At 34.6% G+C, this 19,548-nt stretch overlaps 1 protein-coding gene across 1 annotated transcript in view; it reads left to right on the top strand.

Moving 5' to 3' along the window:
• Positions 1 to 19,548, top strand: part of LOC114031732 (gamma-1-syntrophin) — a 488,334-nt gene that overhangs the window by 14,450 nt on the left and 454,336 nt on the right. The window contains exon 3 of the mRNA XM_027846876.1: positions 7,109 to 7,165. Within this exon, the coding sequence (XP_027702677.1) occupies positions 7,109 to 7,165 (57 nt within the window). The remainder of the gene's footprint in view (positions 1 to 7,108; positions 7,166 to 19,548) is intronic.

Here is a 19,548-nt window from a genome sequence, read left to right as displayed (position 1 = left end):
CAAGAAAAACCATAAGTGTGATTAAGGACAATAAATATTTTAGTTATGAGGAATAAGAACACAGATGTGATAGTTCATATAGGCATTTTACATTCAGATAGGTACTTTACAATTTGCGGAGTGTTTCCACATAGATTATTTCATTTGATCTTCACAACAGTCTTACAAGGAAGTTGAAGGGTATTATCTTACCCATTTTAGGGATGAGTAAACTAAGATGTGACCTAGGTCTCCAGTGTTGTTTTTACCATTCTGGGATGTTATGATCTAAAAGAATATTATATGATAATAGTCCTCTTGAATTCAAACCTTCTCATTCTAAGAAGTACAAAAGGATTATAGTAAATTCTCTTATTTATATATACAACATGTGCTTTGTACCCTTAGCTTGAACTTGTGATGAAACATTAAAGTATAGATAGACCCTAGACCTTGGCTTCCCAAAATACTATGTGGCTTGTTACCAGGCAACAGTTCTTACAGTATCCTACATGTGTTAACTAAACACAATTCCAATCCTGCTCCCAGGCATAGACTGATTGATGAGTTGGGCAACATAGAAAATGTTAGAAACTCCTTTTTTTTTTTCCTTTCTCCTTGGAAAACAGAAAGGAATGAGAAGAGGTGAGTATGAAGGGGTTAGAGACATACTTTGGTCCTTCAGTGATCTAACACTAACACACACTCACTGAGCACAAAGAAATCAGACATGAAATACAAAGCAGAATTTGGGAAACTGATATAATTTGTTTAGGATCATTAGAGAAGAATTGATCTTGAGGGAGGTATTTGAGATTTATTTTATATTTCATAATTATTTTAAAAAAATGATTATGTTTAAATGGAAGGATTTTTTTAAATGTTTTATAAATCAACAAGTATGATCTGATTTAAATCCATGCTTTATGTATGTCTTGAAGCTGTAGAACATGAATGGGAGTAGGTTTATATGCTTTTTTTAAACATTGAAATAAGTGCTGCTTCTGATAGTCTCAACAGTTTTTGCTGACTCTCTACAGTCTCTACTAGACAATCTGGATCAGTTCTTTTGTATTGTATTTGGAACATGTTCTAAATGTTCTCTGCCCTGAGATTTTGGAGCCAGGATTATAGGAAATGAGAAGGAGCATTGAAGAAAGGTCTTTGGTAACCCTGGTATGCTTGCTGGCTGCCATCCAAGGAAATCGATGTGCCAGCACAAAATCAGCTGTGGAACAAAACTAACTGACCAAGATGTGTTCAATGCTAATTATTGCTATGCAAGATGTTCTAGGTAATTTGGGTGATGACATTGGCTAATTAAGATGCATTTTTCTCTGACAGATTGAAAACTCCATCTTGATACCTCTGCCTGAGCTGACTGCACCACTGGGCTTGGTTCTATTTTAAGCAATCATTTATTTATTATCCACAGAACAAGAGCTAAGAAAATAGTTCATGCAGCCCAAGAGTAGCTATTAGTGGATAAGGAATTTTTCTGAGAGAAGAGTTCTTGCCAGTTTCAAGAGAATAAAAATGACTAGTTAGCTCACCAGGCACTAAGCTAGTTTCTCTCTCCTACTTAGGGTACTCCTTTCTGTAATTTTTAGGAATTGTTGGAGTATAAATTGGTATCAAAAAGACATGGGTCAAGTCCCGCATTTGACACGTACTGGCTTTGTGACACTGGACACGTCTCTCAACCTCTTAATACTCCAGGAAGCTCTCAGACTATAAGTTTTACATTTTTATTGCCAGAGTTTCTTTACCCAATATTCTCTAGACCAATGAAACTGTAGTTTGGAACCAATAGAAACATGAAAGTGCTAACAATTTTCATCTAATAGAATCATAGTTACACAAGTATTTATTGGTTATAAACTCTGTCAATGCCAGGGCCATGTCTTACTTTTTTTTTTAATATCTCCCACAATGCTAAGTAGAGTTCTTTGCAACTCTTAAGTTCTCAATTAATATTTGTTGATTAAAAGAATGAATATATATACTGTGTAGGAAAGCCCATTTTCTTTATTAAATCACTTTAAACTCCTAAAAATCAGTATTTACAGGTCCATGTATAATGGAGGACTAGACAATGAAGGTCCAGTCCTGAGAGCATGCGAATATATGCTCTTCCTGATGTGTTATATGGAGCACACACACTATTTCCTTTTAGTTTCTATCCAATATATATAGACTGGGCAATGAGGAATTATGATGCTATGAGGTGACAAGGAGTTTTATGGTTGGCTTTGGAGCTTAAAGGATTGATGGTGGAACTGGAACTGTTTTTTCATTCAAAAGATTCAATATGCTTCTCCTTCGGCCCTTTTGTCATTTTTTTTTCCCTGCCTAGCAATAAACATAGCAAAAACTATTGAGTGCCTTCAGGTGAGAGAGGGACAATAGCAAGGATTTTAAGTGCTTTATTTCCCCACTCAAGCTGTCATTTGATTGTAAGAGCATGGTGCCTGTTTCTTTTATCCCTTATATTTATTTCTACACGATGGGTGAATGAGTGTACAGAGATGGATTGGACTAGGTTATTACTTTCTGACCTTTGAAGGATTAGAAGAGCCATCAGAAGTCCAGCAACTAGAGTTGATAGCAGTCTGTCAGTGACTGCAGTGGCTGAGTCTAGTAAGAAGCCAGCACTGAGGAGCAACCTACTTGACCTAGCCCAGCAGTGAATGAACCCAGTATTTTCCTGCAACAAAGGAAAAATTAGTATAATGTGTATATTACACCTCTATTCCCTCTACTAGTTCTTCCGCAGCACTTCCATCATCCCTGAACTTGGTTATATTCTCCTCTCTTCCCTGTTTCTACCTCTTTGTGATCAAATTTAACCTTACACTATCCTCTACTCTAAAATTATGTTCTTCCCTGATAGGTACTTTCAAACTTTCTTGTCTCTCTTCAAGCCATCCACAGTAACCTTCAATTCCTCTTTTTCCAAATCTTTGTCTTATATCACTCAGATGTCTCCTTCTTCACTCCAATCTCAGATGAAGTACTGGCTGATCTTCTTGCCAAAGTCAATCCCCAATAAATACCCTTGATCCCATCCCCTTCCAATTTCCCCACATTCACTCTCTTCTCTACTCTTCTTTATTTCCAGTCTTTCTCTATTTATGGGCACTTTCCCTCCTACCTAAAATTCCAAGCATGCTTCCCCATCTTTAAGAAACCAAAACCAAACAAAAAGCTAACTCTATCCTGCCATCCCCACTAGCTATTATCCTGTATTTTGATTCTCCTTCATGGCTTAATTCCTTTAGGAAGCCATCAATAATCAGTGTCCTTACCTTCTCTTACTATATTCCAAAGTCTTTGCAATCTGGCCTCTGATCTCATCAACCAACAGAAACTGCCCTCTCCAAAGCTGCTAATGAACATTTAATTGATTCTCAATATAATGCTGTTTTCCCAATTGTCATCCTCCTTAAACTCTTTGACACAGCCAATAATTTTTCTCCTATATATTCTTTCCTTTATGCGTGTGTGTGTGTGTGTTATATAGTGTTATTTCTTGGTTTTCCTGTTGGGTATCTATCATGCCTAAGGTATCATATTATGCCTACTATCCTTGAATGGTACTCAAGGCTTTGTTCTGAACTCTCCTTTTTTCCCCTCAATGTTATCTCACTTAATGTTCTCATTAACTCTTAATGGCTTCAATTATTATCTCTATTCTGACAACTCCCACTTCTATATAGTAAGCCCTGGTCTCTTTCCCTAGGTTCAGTTCTGCCAATTGGACATCTCAGACTGGATTTCCCTTAATAAAATTCATGATCTTTCCCTCCACACTTTCCCTTCTTCTGTACTTCCTTATTATTGCTTATAGTACCATCATCAACCCAGTCATGGAGTTGGGGTCCCAACATTTGATATCATCTACAACCAATCACTCTCATTCATCCTTTTTGCCTCTAAGTCATCTGCCATATATTTTCCTTTCTCTCCATTCACAGAGCTGCTATTATAGTTCAGGGCTTCATTGCCCCCTGTCTGAGCTGTTACAATAATATTCTAAAGAGTCACCTTGTTTCAAGTGTCGTTACTTTAAGCTGTCATCCAAGTAATTGCCAAAATGATTTTGTCTAAAGAGTAGGTCTCTGCTCAGTGACCTCTAGTGGCTCCCTATTTTCTGAAGGACCAAATATAAACTTACCTTTTTTGGCATTTAAAGTTCTTCATAACCTGTACCCTTTCTATCTTTCTAGTCTTCTTACTCTTTTCTGCTTTCCACATACTTTAATTTTCAGCTCCTACTTAGGGTTCCTTGATCATGACACTCCATCTCCGTTTCTTTGCTCTAGCTATCTCCTATTCTTGGTATTCTCTGCTCCTTCCCATCTCAACTTTTAGTTTCTCTGACTGCTTTCAAGGCTTATCTAGATAAAACCTTCAAATGCCTTTTCTTGATCCACCTTAGCTGTTAGGGCCTTCGCTTCCATATACTCTGAATATTTCTTGAATGTGACTAGCTATTTACATATTATGTTCTTCATTCAAAAATAAGTTCTTTGAGAGCAGGGATGGTGTTTTGTCTTTCTTTGTATTCTCTGCACTTGGCATATAGTATGAACACAATAAATGCTAGATGAGGGGGCAGCTACGTGGCATAGTGGATATGGCACTGGCTCTGGAGTCAGAAGGACCTGAGTTCAAATCTGATCTCAAGATATTTGATACTTACTGGCTGTGTGATCCTGGGCAAGTCACTTAACCCCAATTACCTCACCCTCCCAAAAAAAAAAATGCTTGTGGATTGAACAATTAACATGAGAACCAGCACAATACATGATCAGTCTGTTGTTTATCCCACATTTTTACTTCATAACTGATCCACCTCTTTTTCTGTTTTTATGTCTGTTGGATATAGATTATACTACTTCTTGTGTATACTACTTCATGCATTCATGATCAGATTAAATCAAAGATAATTTCTTTCTTTTTTTTTTTTTGGCAAGGCAGTTGGGGTTAAGTGACTTGCCCAGAGTCACACAGCTAGTAAGTGTTATGTGTCTGAGGCTGGATTTGAACTCAGGTCCTCCTGAATCCAGGGCCGGTGCTCTATCCACTGCACCACATAGCTGCCCCAAGATAATTTCTTTAAATGCATTCTGTGCCTTGTCTGCCTTGAATTCATGTCTAACATTAAATGTAAAGGTACTTCATAATAAATATATAATTACTTTAAATTGTACTAGAAAATACATATATACACATACATATATATGTATATAATATTTAATTATTTTCTATTTGAGGTGTGTCTAGATACATTTTATATACATGGAATTTTACAACAAAAAAAGTATTTTTTTATATACCTACAACCATGCTCACACATAGGCTGAGCTAAAAATCACAGTTTAGATAAAGAACTACATGGCAGTGTGTAAAATTATTTATAATTTAAAAAAAGTTTTAATCTTATTTCTTACTTTTATTCATATTAATTTTTTATAACTGCATTTACAAAGAGGGGCTTGAGATGAATTCATTAAGCAAGTCATGATAAAACAGTAATTCTGAAAATAAAGAAGTTATTTTTAAGATTGTGTTTCATAGGATAGTTTCTAAAAGGCCAGACATACGTAATGATGAATGTTTTCTATTTAACAAATAATTTGTGATTAAAAATCTACCTCTTTATCTTTTATGTCTTATGCCAAGGAGAAATGAAGTTTTGTATAAAAATTGGGATAGTTGTCTTGTTTGAATATAAATTTTGTAAGATTTAAGAAAATTTACTTTCAAATATGATAACCTTGTCCTTAAAGCCTTATTCATTTTTTTAATGGAAACTAAGTAGCTTAGTTTATGTTTAAAAAAACCTGCAAATCTGCCAAAATACAATGAATAAGTAGCCTGTGCTCCTGAGCTACAGAAAACAAAAGTCTCTTTTGTTTTTTCTTGGTTCCTCTCTTTGAATGTTATCTATTCTGAAAGTGCTTGTAGAATAAGGACTACAATGAGAGAGAAAAAAATTCTTGCTGAAATAGAGGAAAATGCTTAAGACTATGTAACATCTAGAACTAAATTGGATACACTTACCAAACAAGAAAGTTCATTTGGGAGATCAAGGATGAACAGATGAAGAGGCTTCAAACTGTCCTCAGATGGAAGGAGATTTCAATTCCCCATGTTCTCTTCATAGCTATAGTGACTCAATAACTCAGAATGTCAGAAGTTACAAAACTCCTAGCAGCCTGTCCTTAGACTTTCTAATACACAATTTGTTTAAGAGAGCTTAGATATATAGGTAGAAGTATGTTCATATTTATTTAGGACCATATATTACCTGTGATGGTATGAATTCAAGTATACAGTTAATGTTTGCTTGCCTTTTGAAGGATGAGGATGCCTACATAATTTAAAAAACAGATTCAAAAATCATTTTTAGTTAGGTTTAAAATTGAGTTAGAGATTCATGACTATTTTTTCAATAAGAAATTATTCTACCCATACTATAGATAATTGACTTTAAGCAAATCACTTAACAGCATTAGATTTCAGTTCCTTACTGTTTAAAATTCTGGAGTTGCACCTAAAATTCCCCTTTATATTTCTAACATCCTATAACTCTACAATACATACAATACAGAAATGCATTTGGAAATATAAAAGCATTTTCCTCAACTACTTCTACTCCTGGGCTTGACTCTTTTTTGACTCACCTTTACCATCCAAAGTTGAAACCTGATCAAATAGTGGTAGATAAGGTATCCTTGGTTGATAAGCAGTCTTTGCTGTGGATAACCAATAGCTGATTGTATGCAAAAATGAGCCTCTTAGTCCCTGTTTATCATGAAAGTAGAATAATATGACATAATGAGAGGCTTGAGAAGCTTTAAGTTTTGAAACATGAGCATAAATGGTCTGAACAAAGCTTAATTTTTCCTTCATTATAAAGTATAACAATTTAATCATTTTTTCAGTAATTTGAGATTTAGGTTATTAGCTTTATTCTAACTTTAAAAATTAATCTTTTTATTTGTAAGAATCTAAAATATGATGTTATTATGATCAAATAACCAAGAGAAAGAATGGAAATGTGAATGTAAGTACAGTATTAGAATCTACTAACCACTTTAAAAAAAACCCTCTCTTTCAGGAAAGAACGGTGACCATTAGAAGACAAACTGTAGGAGGATTTGGATTAAGCATAAAGGTAGCATGTCATTTCAGTCTATCATCGCATAGGCCATGCTATAGTGCCTGCCTTATCATGCATTTTATTTTTGTGAATAAAGAAGAAAGCAGATGAGAGGGCTATGAAGCTCCCCCTCCTATTTGGCTTAGGGATCAAATTGGCTGGACATTCCAAAGTATCAGATAAAGTATCTCTTCTTATTGAGTGAGTTGAGAAAAAAAAAATAGTTGGGATTTGTACCTCTCTCTGGCATGGGATTCCATCTTTGTTTTTTGCTCTAAATCCCAGAGCATTTTATAAATTATTTTTGTAGTCAATGAATATACCAAAGGTTGTGCCTATCGGTGGGGGAAACAAGGGGTGGATATCTCCAATAAGCTCTATATCTATTAAGATATGGAAATGAAATTGTATTTGGCTACTTTTCTTGTATTCATTTTCATTATGGGTTTGAAGTTCATTAAAATTTTATCTTACAGAGGCAAAGCATAGGAGAGTCAGAGTTTGGTAACAGCTCTCTGATAAATATGAAGAGAAGGGTAACAGAAGGGGGAGGGAAGTGGCTTTCATTTATATAGTGCCTCCTATGTGCTAGGCATTATGCTAAGTGCTTTATAAATATCACATTTGATCAGATGACTCTCATTTACTCATTCATTTTCATTCATTAATAAAACTGAATGTGTTGTTTCTCTGATATTCATTTAGTAAAGATATAACCATCAATGTAGTTTATTATGTCCTTTTTCTTCAGAAAAAAAATTAACAAGTAGTAGCATTGTATTAATATTGTAATTAAAAAAAGCAAAATCAGATACTTTGTGTCCAATTCATTTCCCTCAAAAAAAAAAGAAAAGGAAGGGGAAAGGAAGGAAGGAAGGAAAGAAAGAAAGAAAGAGAGAGAGAGAGAGAGAGAGAGAGAGAGAGAGAGAGAGAGAGAGAAAGAAAGAAAGAAAGAAAGAAAGAAAGAAAGAAAGAAAGAAAGAAAGAAAGAAAGAAAGAAAGAAAGAAAGAAAGAAAACATTTCTTAAGCCCCTATCCTATTGAAAGTCTAGTGCCTTTATATTTCTTGCTGGGGATACAAAGATTAAACAAATAACTCCTACCTTCAGGCAATTTACATTCTCCTAAGGGCAAGTAGTATGTAAACAGGTAAATATATGCATGATAAATTTGAGGAGAGAGAAAACTAACAATCATTCCTAAGAAATTAATTTCCCAACTTGTCAATTAGCATAGCCATCTTCACATTATGATAGCAGTAGGTAAAAACTAAGGCTATATCTCAAGGCATTAAAAAAAAAGATTCAAGGTATGCATGCAAAGTGAAACTACTATTTGTGTGAATATATGATTTTAACTGACCTTGTAAAAGTGACTCAGAAAAGATTAATATGGAGTTGCCTTGTGTTGCCCGTGATAAGAAAATTGTCTGGTGAAATTATTTTTAATCTGACTTTCTTTTTTGATATAACAGTTATCTTCTATTCTTGAGAAATAAATAATTACATTCTGTTCAGATTTTCTTAAGAATTAAGTCAAGCTAAGGACAAGAAAGTCTTTTTTATGTAGAAAAGATATGTATTTTAATTGCCCTGATATGCTCAAATCTTTTTAAGAAGGTTGAGGGGGCACTTAGGCAGTATATGAAAAGAATAAACAACTTAATTTTTGAGTCACCATATAAAATTCTGTGGGAATGATTGACTTGTTTTTGAAGAGTAATTCTCTGGGCCCTGGCATTCTTCCCACTTTACCTAGTGAAGCTATCATAATATGCACACCACTTGGGAATGTTATTCTTTTTTTTAAATTTAAGGTGCCCGCTTTAACACAGGTCTCATAGAATCTCAGAATAACTTTATTATTGTAAAAAACTAAACATTAAGTGAAACAATGTAAAAGTTAACCAAGGCATTTTTTAATTAAATTTAATTTAAAATGTTTTTTAAATGTACTGAACATTTTACAGTAGAGTTTTTATAGTTCAGTATTTTTTAAAGCTTAATTTTAAAAAAATGTATTCAAGTCACATGACATATAATCAGACTTGGGAATCTAGTGAGAAATGGTATCTGTGTCAAATATTGAGAGTCTGACCTCTGTAGATTTAAGTTAGAAAAGTATCCTCACATTCACTATATAACCTATAAAACTTGTGTCTCTCCCTCTTCCATTTCTCCTCCTCTTCCTCCTTCTCTGTCTCTCTCTGTCTCTCTCTATCTCTGTCTCTCTCTATCTCTGTCTCTGTCTCTGTTTCTGTCTCTCTCTCTCACACACACACACACTACACATACACACACACACACACACACACCTTTCAATTGTACTTCTTGTGTCAATCCATATCTCAAGAATCAATAACATGTACTGCATGTAATTTTGTGTGTTTTAAAATCAATGGTCCACACATATCAGGATCATGCTGGTTCCTCATACTATACATAGCAGGAAATATAGCATATGAAAAAGTGTTTTTCACTACTCTACTTTCACATTATATGGTGGGGGAATAATGTGAATCATTCCTCCAATATCATGTTGTAGATAACAGACTTGCACAGAAAATGGTGAGGTGAAAATGAAAAAGCTGGGGCAGTCATGATTAGAATACAGATAAAATACACCAAAAAATATATAATAGCAAAAGAGCTCTTTCGCTAGGAACAAGATAAAACACTTCATCTCAACCAAGAAGGGAGGAAGTGACTTTACTAAGGGAGGGTTGGGGGTCTGCTTTCAGCTATCTCTATGGTTACAAGCATTAGAACTTAAGGAACATAATGAGTGTGTGTGTATGTGTGCGGGCGCGTGTGTGTGTGTGTGTGTGTGTGAGTGTGCGAGCACATTTGAGGGTAGGAAGGGAAGTAGTTTCTCCTAAATGTCTGCAACTTGAAGCTTTCCAGTAGCTATTCAAAAGCCTATGCTTGCTTCTCTCGACCACCTCTGTCATAGTCTTCATCAACCTTACTGTGTTTTCCATGTATCCCCTCTTATTCAGGTATGTAGTGTCATGCTCGGTATTCTCTTAGACAATCAGGAATTCTATCTCCTTCTATGTACCATGTCAAGCCTGAGGTGTGTGTGTGTGATACACAGTTCATAGATTTGGAGCTATAAGGGACTTTGAAGGTCATCTAGTTCAATTTCCTCATTTTGTAGCTGAGGAAAGAGAGGAAAGAGACTTGTCAAAAGTCACACAGGCAATAAAAATAACAAGTGAGATTAGAACTCATGTCCTTTAAGTCTAGAGGTAATGTAATCCACAGTACCATGCCATTATTATTATTATTATTATTATTATTATTATTGTTATTGTTATTATTAAACTTTATATAGTGTTTTTAGGTTTGGGGGGCATTATCTAATTTGAGCCTAGAACAACTCTATAAAGTAGTGGCAATAGATATATTATCAGTCTCATTTTACAGATAAGGAAGGACATTTTACAAGAAATTGAGGCTTTCAAAAGCTCATAAATTTAATATTATTAGACTCATTAGTTGAACTCATATTTTCCTGATTTCAAGTCAAGCAAACATAAGATATTTTCTTAAAAGTAGGTGTGGCAGTATGATTCTGGATCAAGGAATTGAAAACATTACTGTACTATTTTGGGGGTAAATAAATGATCATTTTTAAATACATTTAAGTTCTGTCCTTCAATTTTTCTTTTTATTTAATATTCAGGCTAAATGATTGTTAAAAATGAAACAATAATACCCCCCCACACACACCCTACAACCTTGCCACATTTTCAGGTAAATAATTATTATTTCTCTTGGTCAAGGCAATAGCTTTTATTAATGGCTTCTATTTTTAAAATGCTGATTTATATGCAAATTCTTCACCAACTAGGAAAAGAATGATCATTATAAGGTTATTTTGAAACCTCAAATTAGGCAAAGAAAGCCCATTTGGGTCTTGTGTAACATGTATGAAAACCATACTAAATTTCCTTTAGTATTACAACTGAATATGTCACTGTTCCCTTAGATTCTGCACCAGTTATACTATGCTATTAAACTTTTAATCCCAGGATCAGTCAGCTAACTTTCAGAGATATTCACTGGTCACAGAATCATAGGCATTAAGGGGAATAAAGTGTAAGAGATATGGAAAGGTAGGTTGAAGACAGATTATAAAGACCAAATAGAGGAATTTATTTTTGATCCTCTAGGTATCAGGCAGCCATTAGTTTGTATTGAGTAGTAGGGAGGTAGGAATGACATAGTCAGGCCTGTGCTTTAGAAAAAATCATTTTGTCAGCTGTGTAGAGGGAGAGATTAGAGGCAGGGAAACTATTATTAGAAACATTTTGCAATCCTGAAGGTGAGAGGTAACAAGGGCCTGAACTAGGGTAATAGATAGAAAAGGTTCTGTGTATTACTAAAAATGTTGGGGTGGTAAAAATGACTAAGATTGACAACAGCTTGGGTCTCTGGGGTCAATTATAAGTGAGGAATTGAAGACAATATAGAAGTTGTGAGCTAATGTGGTTGGAAGTATATTGGTACTCTCAGTAGTAATAGAGAAGTTTGGGAAAGTTGTAGGTTTGAGGGGAAATAAAATTAGTTCTATTTAGACAATGTTGTTTGAGATGTCTACAGGATATCCAGTTTGAAATGGTAATGTAGGTTTTTGAATTCAGAAGAGACACTAGGGTTGGATGTATAGATATGAAATCATTTGAATAGAAGTAATAATTGAACCCATGTCAACTGATAAGGTCCCTGAGTGAGATAATAAAGAATGAAAAAAGAAAAGAGCCAGGACTAAGTTTGGAGGTACAGCCTCAATTTGTGGATATGAATTAGATAATAATAAATCCAAGGAAACTGAGAAGAGTTGTTCAGGGAAAAGAGTCAAGAGAAAGCATTGTCATGAAAACCTAGGGAAGAGATACTATTCAGGAAACAAGGATGTTGAACAGTTTCAAATACAACTGAAAGGTCAAGAAAGATGAGAATTGAGAAAAGACAATGCATTTTGGTAATTTTGAAAAGAGTAGTTGAAGCTGAGTTATGAGGTTGGAAGTCATAAAGCTGAGGTCTTAAAAAAGGGTGGGAGAAGAGCAATAGATCAATGAGTGTAGACAACTTTTTTTCAAGGAATTTGGCTGAGAAATGAAGGAGAGATAAATCATAATAGCTAATGAGGATATTAGGATTTAGTTGAGGGTTTTTTTTTAAAGGATAAGAGAGAGTTGGGTGTGTTTTTAAGCAGTAGGAAGTGACTAGATAGAAAGAGATTGAAGATTTGAGATGATAGAAGAACCAACCAATCTGGCTGAAAATGTGGGAAGTATGTGTTCAAGAGTACATGTAGAGGGGTAGACTATGTTAAAAAAAAAAAAAAAAAACAAAGGGCAACTTTTCAGAAACCAGAGTAAAGGAAGAGATATTGGAGAATGATGTGAAGTTGTTGTGATATGAAGCAAAGAGGAGAAGAGGGAGTTCATCCTGAATAGTTTCTATTTCCTTGGAAAAATTCTCAATTGTGAGACTTGGAGAGAGATGGTACAGAAGATTTAAAGTATATGGAGCAGCTTGGAACAGTTGTTGAAGTGAGTCAGATATAGAATTAATTTGGGAAGAAAAAAAGGAATGATTTACAGTGGGGACTCTAGTCACATATGATTAGATAATATGCATTTATGGTATAACTAAGATAGTTGCATGACTTCCTTCAGTCCATTCAACAGCACATAAGTAGTAGCAGACGTGGCAGGGGGTAGAAGACTAGGAGCAGTCCAGCATCAGGTTTTGGCAAGATGTGAGCATTTACTGAAAAGGAGGACAAGAGATCCAAGAACAGAAGATAGGACAAAGTTAAATTGGGTGCTGAGGTAGAGAAAGAAAAGAGATTGTAGCCAGAATATATGTGATGGCCTGGGAAAGCGCTGAGTGGTAGATAGAGTGTGGAGGGCATAGTGAGGACAAAGAATTGATTTAGGAGGAATAATTCATGATCATGAGACTGAAACACTTTTGGGTGACAGGTATAATCATCACTGTGTGTCACTGAGGTGGAAAAGAATAGGTCGTAAGAGTTGAGTAGATTTAGGAAGTGATTAGTTAGGGTGTTAATTGGTACATCAGCATATATTCTGAAGTTCCTTAGCATAAAACCAGGAGTTAGAATAGAGATGGAGAATGAAAAATAGGCACTGAACTTATTGAGAAAAGAAGGAGAATATTTTGGGGGCTGGTAGAAAACAGCTACCAAGGTCTGGATTGGGTATTAAATTCAGAAAGAGTGAACCTCAAAGGAGGAGGGGTTGCTTAGTGATGTTAATTGAGGAAAAGTCTACAAGTGGCAATGAGGAGCCAGGAATAGGCTTGCTTGCCCTCTGATACAGTTACTTGAGAATTATGGGACTTTTAGTGTTAGAAGGCACACCAGAGGTATTTTAGTCCAACCCATATCTGCAAAAGGTTGAATGTCAAAACATACCTGATATGTCTATTTAGTCTTTGTTTAAAGTCATCAAGTAAAGTCACCATCTTCCCAAGCAGCCCATTACAGTCTTAGCTCTAATTGTAAAGAAGTTTTTCCTTATATCAGCCTTAAAGTTGCCACTTTTCAGTGTCTACACACTTTTGCTAGCTATATCTTCTAGCATCAGACTGAACATGCCTAAACCCTTTTTCACATACTGTTATTGTTTAGTCGTTTCAGTCATGTCTGACTCTTTGTGACCCCATTTGGCATTTTCTTAGCAGAGATACTGGTATAGTTTGCCATTTCCATCTCCAGCTCATTTTACCCATAAGGAAACTCAGGCAAACAGAGTTAAGTGACTTGCCCAAGGTCACACAGCTAATATCTGATGCCAGATTTGAACTCAGGGAGATGAGACTTCCTAACTCCAGGCCCTGGATTCTATCCATTGTGCCACCTAGCCGCCAACATGACATTTTCCACATGACAATTCTTGAAGTCATTGAAGCCAGCTATGGTTGCATTCTCTTCCCCAGGGTTCTGATTCTCAGGCTAGACAGTTTCTTAAGCTATTCTTAACATGGAACAAATGTGGTCCTTCCTTAACCTTGTTGCTGTGGACTCTACATAAGTGACTTGCATGCAGTACCTCACTATTATGGGCATTTTTCTTTAAGTCCAAACATAAAGTCATTTGTGATTAAAACACTTTTACTTTTTTAAAGTATTCTAATCTTAAAGTCTTATTAGCTTTTTTTTTTTTTGGCATGGAGACATTTATTACTGCTTCAAGCAATCTGAATTAACATCTACGATATGATTTTTCTTTCTTTTATTTTCTTCTTACTCTCACCAGATAAGTAATTACAATTGTCATTTCTTAGACAGTATGACAGCAAGCATTATTAATAAAAGACTGCAATTTTTTATTGTGGAAATAAAGTGATATGAAAGAAAAGGTGGATTGTGGGATTGTTTAAAAGTATGCAGGAAAAGAGCTACAACTTTCATACATATTGCAGATTTTTGCCACTATTAAAATACACTGCATTATATTTTTTCTTTCATCCTTCAAAAATAAGTTTAATATTTTCCAAATTATTTAAAGAAATATAGACATCTTTTCCCATAACCATATTAATCAAGGGAAACCAAAATGTACTTAATATTCTGAGTTCTTTAAAAAAAAAAAAGGAACCCTGGCTCCAAAGGAGCAATGAGAATATTCACCTTTTAATAGGATCATAGATCTGGGACCAAAAGGAGATTCATAGGTTCCCTACCCCAACTCCCTCATTTTACAGAGGAGGAAACTAAGCCCCAAGGAAGTAGAATGAATTTTTCAAGATTACACAGGTCTAAGTGCCAGAAATGGGATATGAACCAGGGTCCTCAACCTCTAGTTTCTACCATGCCACATTGCATCTTGTCATGCCTTATTTCTTTGAATAGGTTGATGATTATGAGTGTGGAAGAATGTATAGACTGCCAGTAACTATCAATATGATGCTTAGTTTTCCTGAAATACTTTTTGTTTTTCTTTCTTTTTAATTTTTCATTATAAGAGATGACTCTCTATGGAGAGAAGAAAGGAGGTGTATATTTGGAAATGTGGGTGACATAAAAAGAAAATATGTCCATATTTTTATACAAATAAATAAATTTGGTAAGGTATAAATGAAGACAGGTAAAGGTGAAAAAAAATTTCATCATTAGACCTAAAGTTTAGTTTTGTTTCATTTTTTTTTAATGGTAAAGGACATAAGGAAATTTTAAACTAAATTCACCACTCCTTCCCTTTTAACAGTCATCAAAACTAGCTACTTTTCTTCCCTTCCCTATATTATTTTCTTTCATTCTCTAAAATATTTGATTCAGAGGTTCTTTGCAATGATTGTGACTCTCTCTAAGATAACAGGATTTTGAATTCAAGTCCCAAGATACCAACATTTGTTTGTTTGATCATTGCAAGAAAAAAGAAAATCCAGTGTACTAAGTAGATCACTCAGATGTGTGTGTGTGTGTGCGTATGTACATGTGTGTGAGAGAGAGACAGACAGAGACAGACAGAGAGACAGAGACAGAGAAGAGATGGAGATAGTGACAGAGAGGGACAGAGCGACAGAGAGAACAAAAGACAGAATCAGAGACAGAGAAAGGAGTATGTAAAATGAAGAAATGGGAATAGAACTGTTTGGATTTAACATATCTATAAGTCTACATGAATTGATTTTGTTTTGAGATTTTAAGATTTTGTGCAATGTTAAAATAAAAGCAAATATAATTTAGGTAGAAGTATTTTCTTAAAATATTGAATATCCTACTACAGTTCTGTTCATAATCCTTGTTCTCAACTCTCAATGATGAATGTGTTGTAAGAATGAATAAAACACCTATTTGAACCATTCAAATACAAAGTATAGTTAAGTTCATACAGTGATACTTCAGTAACTCTGATCCCACATGTAATCAGTATTTCCTTCAACAATGCAAATCTCAACCCACCCATAACTGCTTTTCTTGGGTGACTCATTACCAGTAGGCTTCCATTTGAAATAATATCACTTAATGAAGAAATAAAGAAAAAAAAACACAAAATAACCCAGTAGGGAAAGACTCATTACCAGTAGGCTTCCATTTGAAATAATATCACTTAATGAAGAAATAAAGGAAAAAAAAAACACAAAATAACCCACTTTCCTCTGTGGCTCCCTTCTGCTTTTGCAATGGAGGCAGAATGACAAAAAAGATATTGAAATTCCTAAGAAGTACACCATATTTTGTTGCTGTTTAGTTGTTTTCAATCATTTCTTACTCTTTGTGACCCCTTTTTGAGTTTTCTTGGCAGAGATACAGGAATGGTTTGCCATTTCCTTCTCCAGCTCATTTTACAGATAAGGAACTGAGGCAAATAGGGTAAAGTGACTTGCCTAGGGTCACACAGTTAGTAATTGTCTCAGGATGGATTTGAACTCAAGTGCTCCTGATTCCAGAGCTAATGCTGTAGCCACTGTGCCACCTAGAACCCTATAGACCATATTTAGATAGTCTATAAACATTAACTTTGTTTTTTACTACTAAACATGATGCATTGTCCACTGATGAATGAGTAAAAAGACCACTAGAGGAACTAATAAATTTTCACTAAAAAAATTCAGCTTGAAGAATTGAAGAATATCCATTCTAGTGTTTTAAAAAAAATAATTTGATACATCTTTTTTTCTGTGCAAAGCAATAATGTTGGCAGTTTTTTGATGTCCTGTGGGCTATAAGATATTAACATTATTATCACTTTGTAATATAGATTTTTGTGGGTGTGTGTGGGTTAATATTACAATAGCTAAACGTTTTCATTGAATGCATGCAAGTTCTCTAACAAATTGGGAAAAAAAACTTTGTATGCAGGCCCCAATTTATAAATAACATATTTCAAAGGTTTATTTGTAAGTCAGTTGTTTGAAATTTGTCAATGTGTTTTCCAAAAGAAACAAGTTCCAGTCCTGGCTGGCTCCCCAGGAAGTTATTTTCTTTTCTTCCGTGGACTAATCTTATCTCTTTCTACTGTCACTATCCGCTGTTCCCAATTCAGGTTTCTCCACTCATGCAATAAAACACAGACTTACAACTTCCTTTTTCTGTTCCTGAAGCAAACTCATAGAGCTTTAAAAAAAATTCTAAGGATTTTCCTACTAGCAACATTTGCAGAAACAGAGAACAAAAACATTTTTAAAAGTGGAAGTTCAAAAGTTTCACAAAGACTTCAAAATTGTTAATTTTGATAGTCATGGTTATATAAGAGGAGCTAGATCTTAGTCTTCTTCAGCAACACTATCTTCATCTCTGTTCTTGAGATATCTACCCAATTTTTTGATTATTTGAATGTCAGGACTAGTTCTCTCTCTTTTTTCTTTTTGGTGAGGCAATTGGGGTTAAGTGAGTCACACAGCTAGTAAGTGTCAAGTGTCTGATGCCAGATTTGAACTCAGGTCCTCCTGACTCCAAGGCTGGAGCTCTATCCACTGAGTTATCTAGATGCCCCAGAACTAGTTCTCTTGCATCACTTTTCTCTCCACACAGAAAGCCCCTTCCAATAATTTCCATTTCCTCCCTTCATCTACATCTTTAAATGAAGCTCAACATCACATATCTTCCTTTCAGAAATTTTTTATGGGATTTCAGGAGTAGATTCCCAATGGGGAACATAAGGAGATGGGAAGGGAAGAAATATGGGGATGCTAGTGATGAGACCTATACATTGGTAGGAGTGAGTAGATTGCTCTTATCTTTTATCTTAATTAGATGGCACTCCAGTCACTGAGGAACTGAAGATGCTGTGTACCTTTATTATCATCACTATTTTGTGTTGGTCAATTTTCAATCAATTCCAATAGAAACCAATCTGTGGAAAAAATCTCTATTTTTTAGTGGCTTGAAATCTAAACAACAAAATAAATGTCAACAAAAACAGAAAACTGAGGCATAGAGCAGATAGTATGGTGACTGAACTTTATGAATCCAAATTCAGAACACATGGTTTGATATGTATTATTACTATTATAGAGATTCGCTGAAAGTACATTTTTTTCTTCTATAAGCAGTGTAGTGCAGCGAAAAGCATGTACTGAACCTTTCATCAAAAGACCTGGCTTTGAATCTTCCTTCCCCCTGCCCCTTAACTAGCTATGTGACCTTTCAGCTCAATAGTCCTCAATTTCTTCATTTTAAAGGAGCTGGGCTAGATTATCTCTAAGATCCTTTCTAGCTCTAATATTCTGTGCCTCTGAAAATCAAGACAGTCCTGGAAAATCTGGACTGTATGGCAATTATATGTTATGAAGTAGTATATAGGAAGATATGCAGGTTCAGCTATAATTTCATTTGCTCTACTCCATAGCTTACTGTTCTGCTAATATGTCCTGCCTGGATGTATATTTTTGTCCATGAGGAACCAAACTGCCTCTTCTTGGATAAGGACTTAGAACCTAATTCATTATTTTCTCTCCCTCATAATGTAATGCACAAAACAGGTTCAAAATAAATATTTCTTAATAATTAAGGTGATAAGATTGACAGATTACTTAGAATAGCCATCAGAGGTTTAGATAGGAATGTACTATTTATTCATTTAACTTGATCAACTACATCCTCATTCTTTAAGTAATCCTTTCTGATGACGGGGTGCACTATATCTTATGTTCATATCTTGCTGTTAAGTAAAATAGATGGAAAAAGAGAGGTTCCTCAATATAGCATCATCAGTGCACAGTGTTACTGCATTGCTATGCTAGTTGTGATAACCAAGCACCAAGAAATGGATTTAGTGTCATATAATCAAGGCGAATTACAATGATGGAAGTAAATGAGTCAAAATAGGAATTACTTAATGTCAATTGCAAAAAAAAAAAAAAAAAAAAAGTCAATTGCATTAATGGTACAGATGTGGGCAAATATAAGTGGTATGGGATTTGTGTGTGAAACTACAAATAAAAGCATTACCTTTTATTAAACAAGTTGGTTAATGTATTAAAGCTGACCAATAACTATATTTTACATACATATGTATAAATATATGTATATACATGTGTGCTTCTTAAAATAATCTATACAGTATTCATTTCATATATAAAATGTGAAAAAACTTTACTGTTCAATAGTTTGTCTTATAATAACATCAAGACTATTCATGTGAAAAGACTATTTCTAAAATATTTTGAGAAATTATCGGTCCTCTCTCACAAGGTTTTATGGGATTCTAAGCATACAGAAATAACCAAATGGGACATTATTATTTTGCAGAGTCCTAACCATTAACCTTGTGGTGGTTTTTAGTATGATAATGATTTTGTACCATATGGTAGCATCTATTTGGAAGCATGCTATAGTAGCCTAGCATTTAGATAGATCTATCTATCTATCTATCTATCTATCTATCTATCTATCTATCTATCTATCTATCT

The sequence above is a fragment of the Vombatus ursinus genome, unplaced genomic scaffold (genome assembly GCF_900497805.2).
Source record: "Vombatus ursinus unplaced genomic scaffold, bare-nosed wombat genome assembly UNPS02015255.1, whole genome shotgun sequence".
NCBI classification, from domain to species: domain Eukaryota; kingdom Metazoa; phylum Chordata; class Mammalia; order Diprotodontia; family Vombatidae; genus Vombatus; species Vombatus ursinus.
The sequence above is the reverse complement of the archived record's forward strand: the minus strand, read 5'-3'. Positions and strand labels throughout refer to the sequence as shown.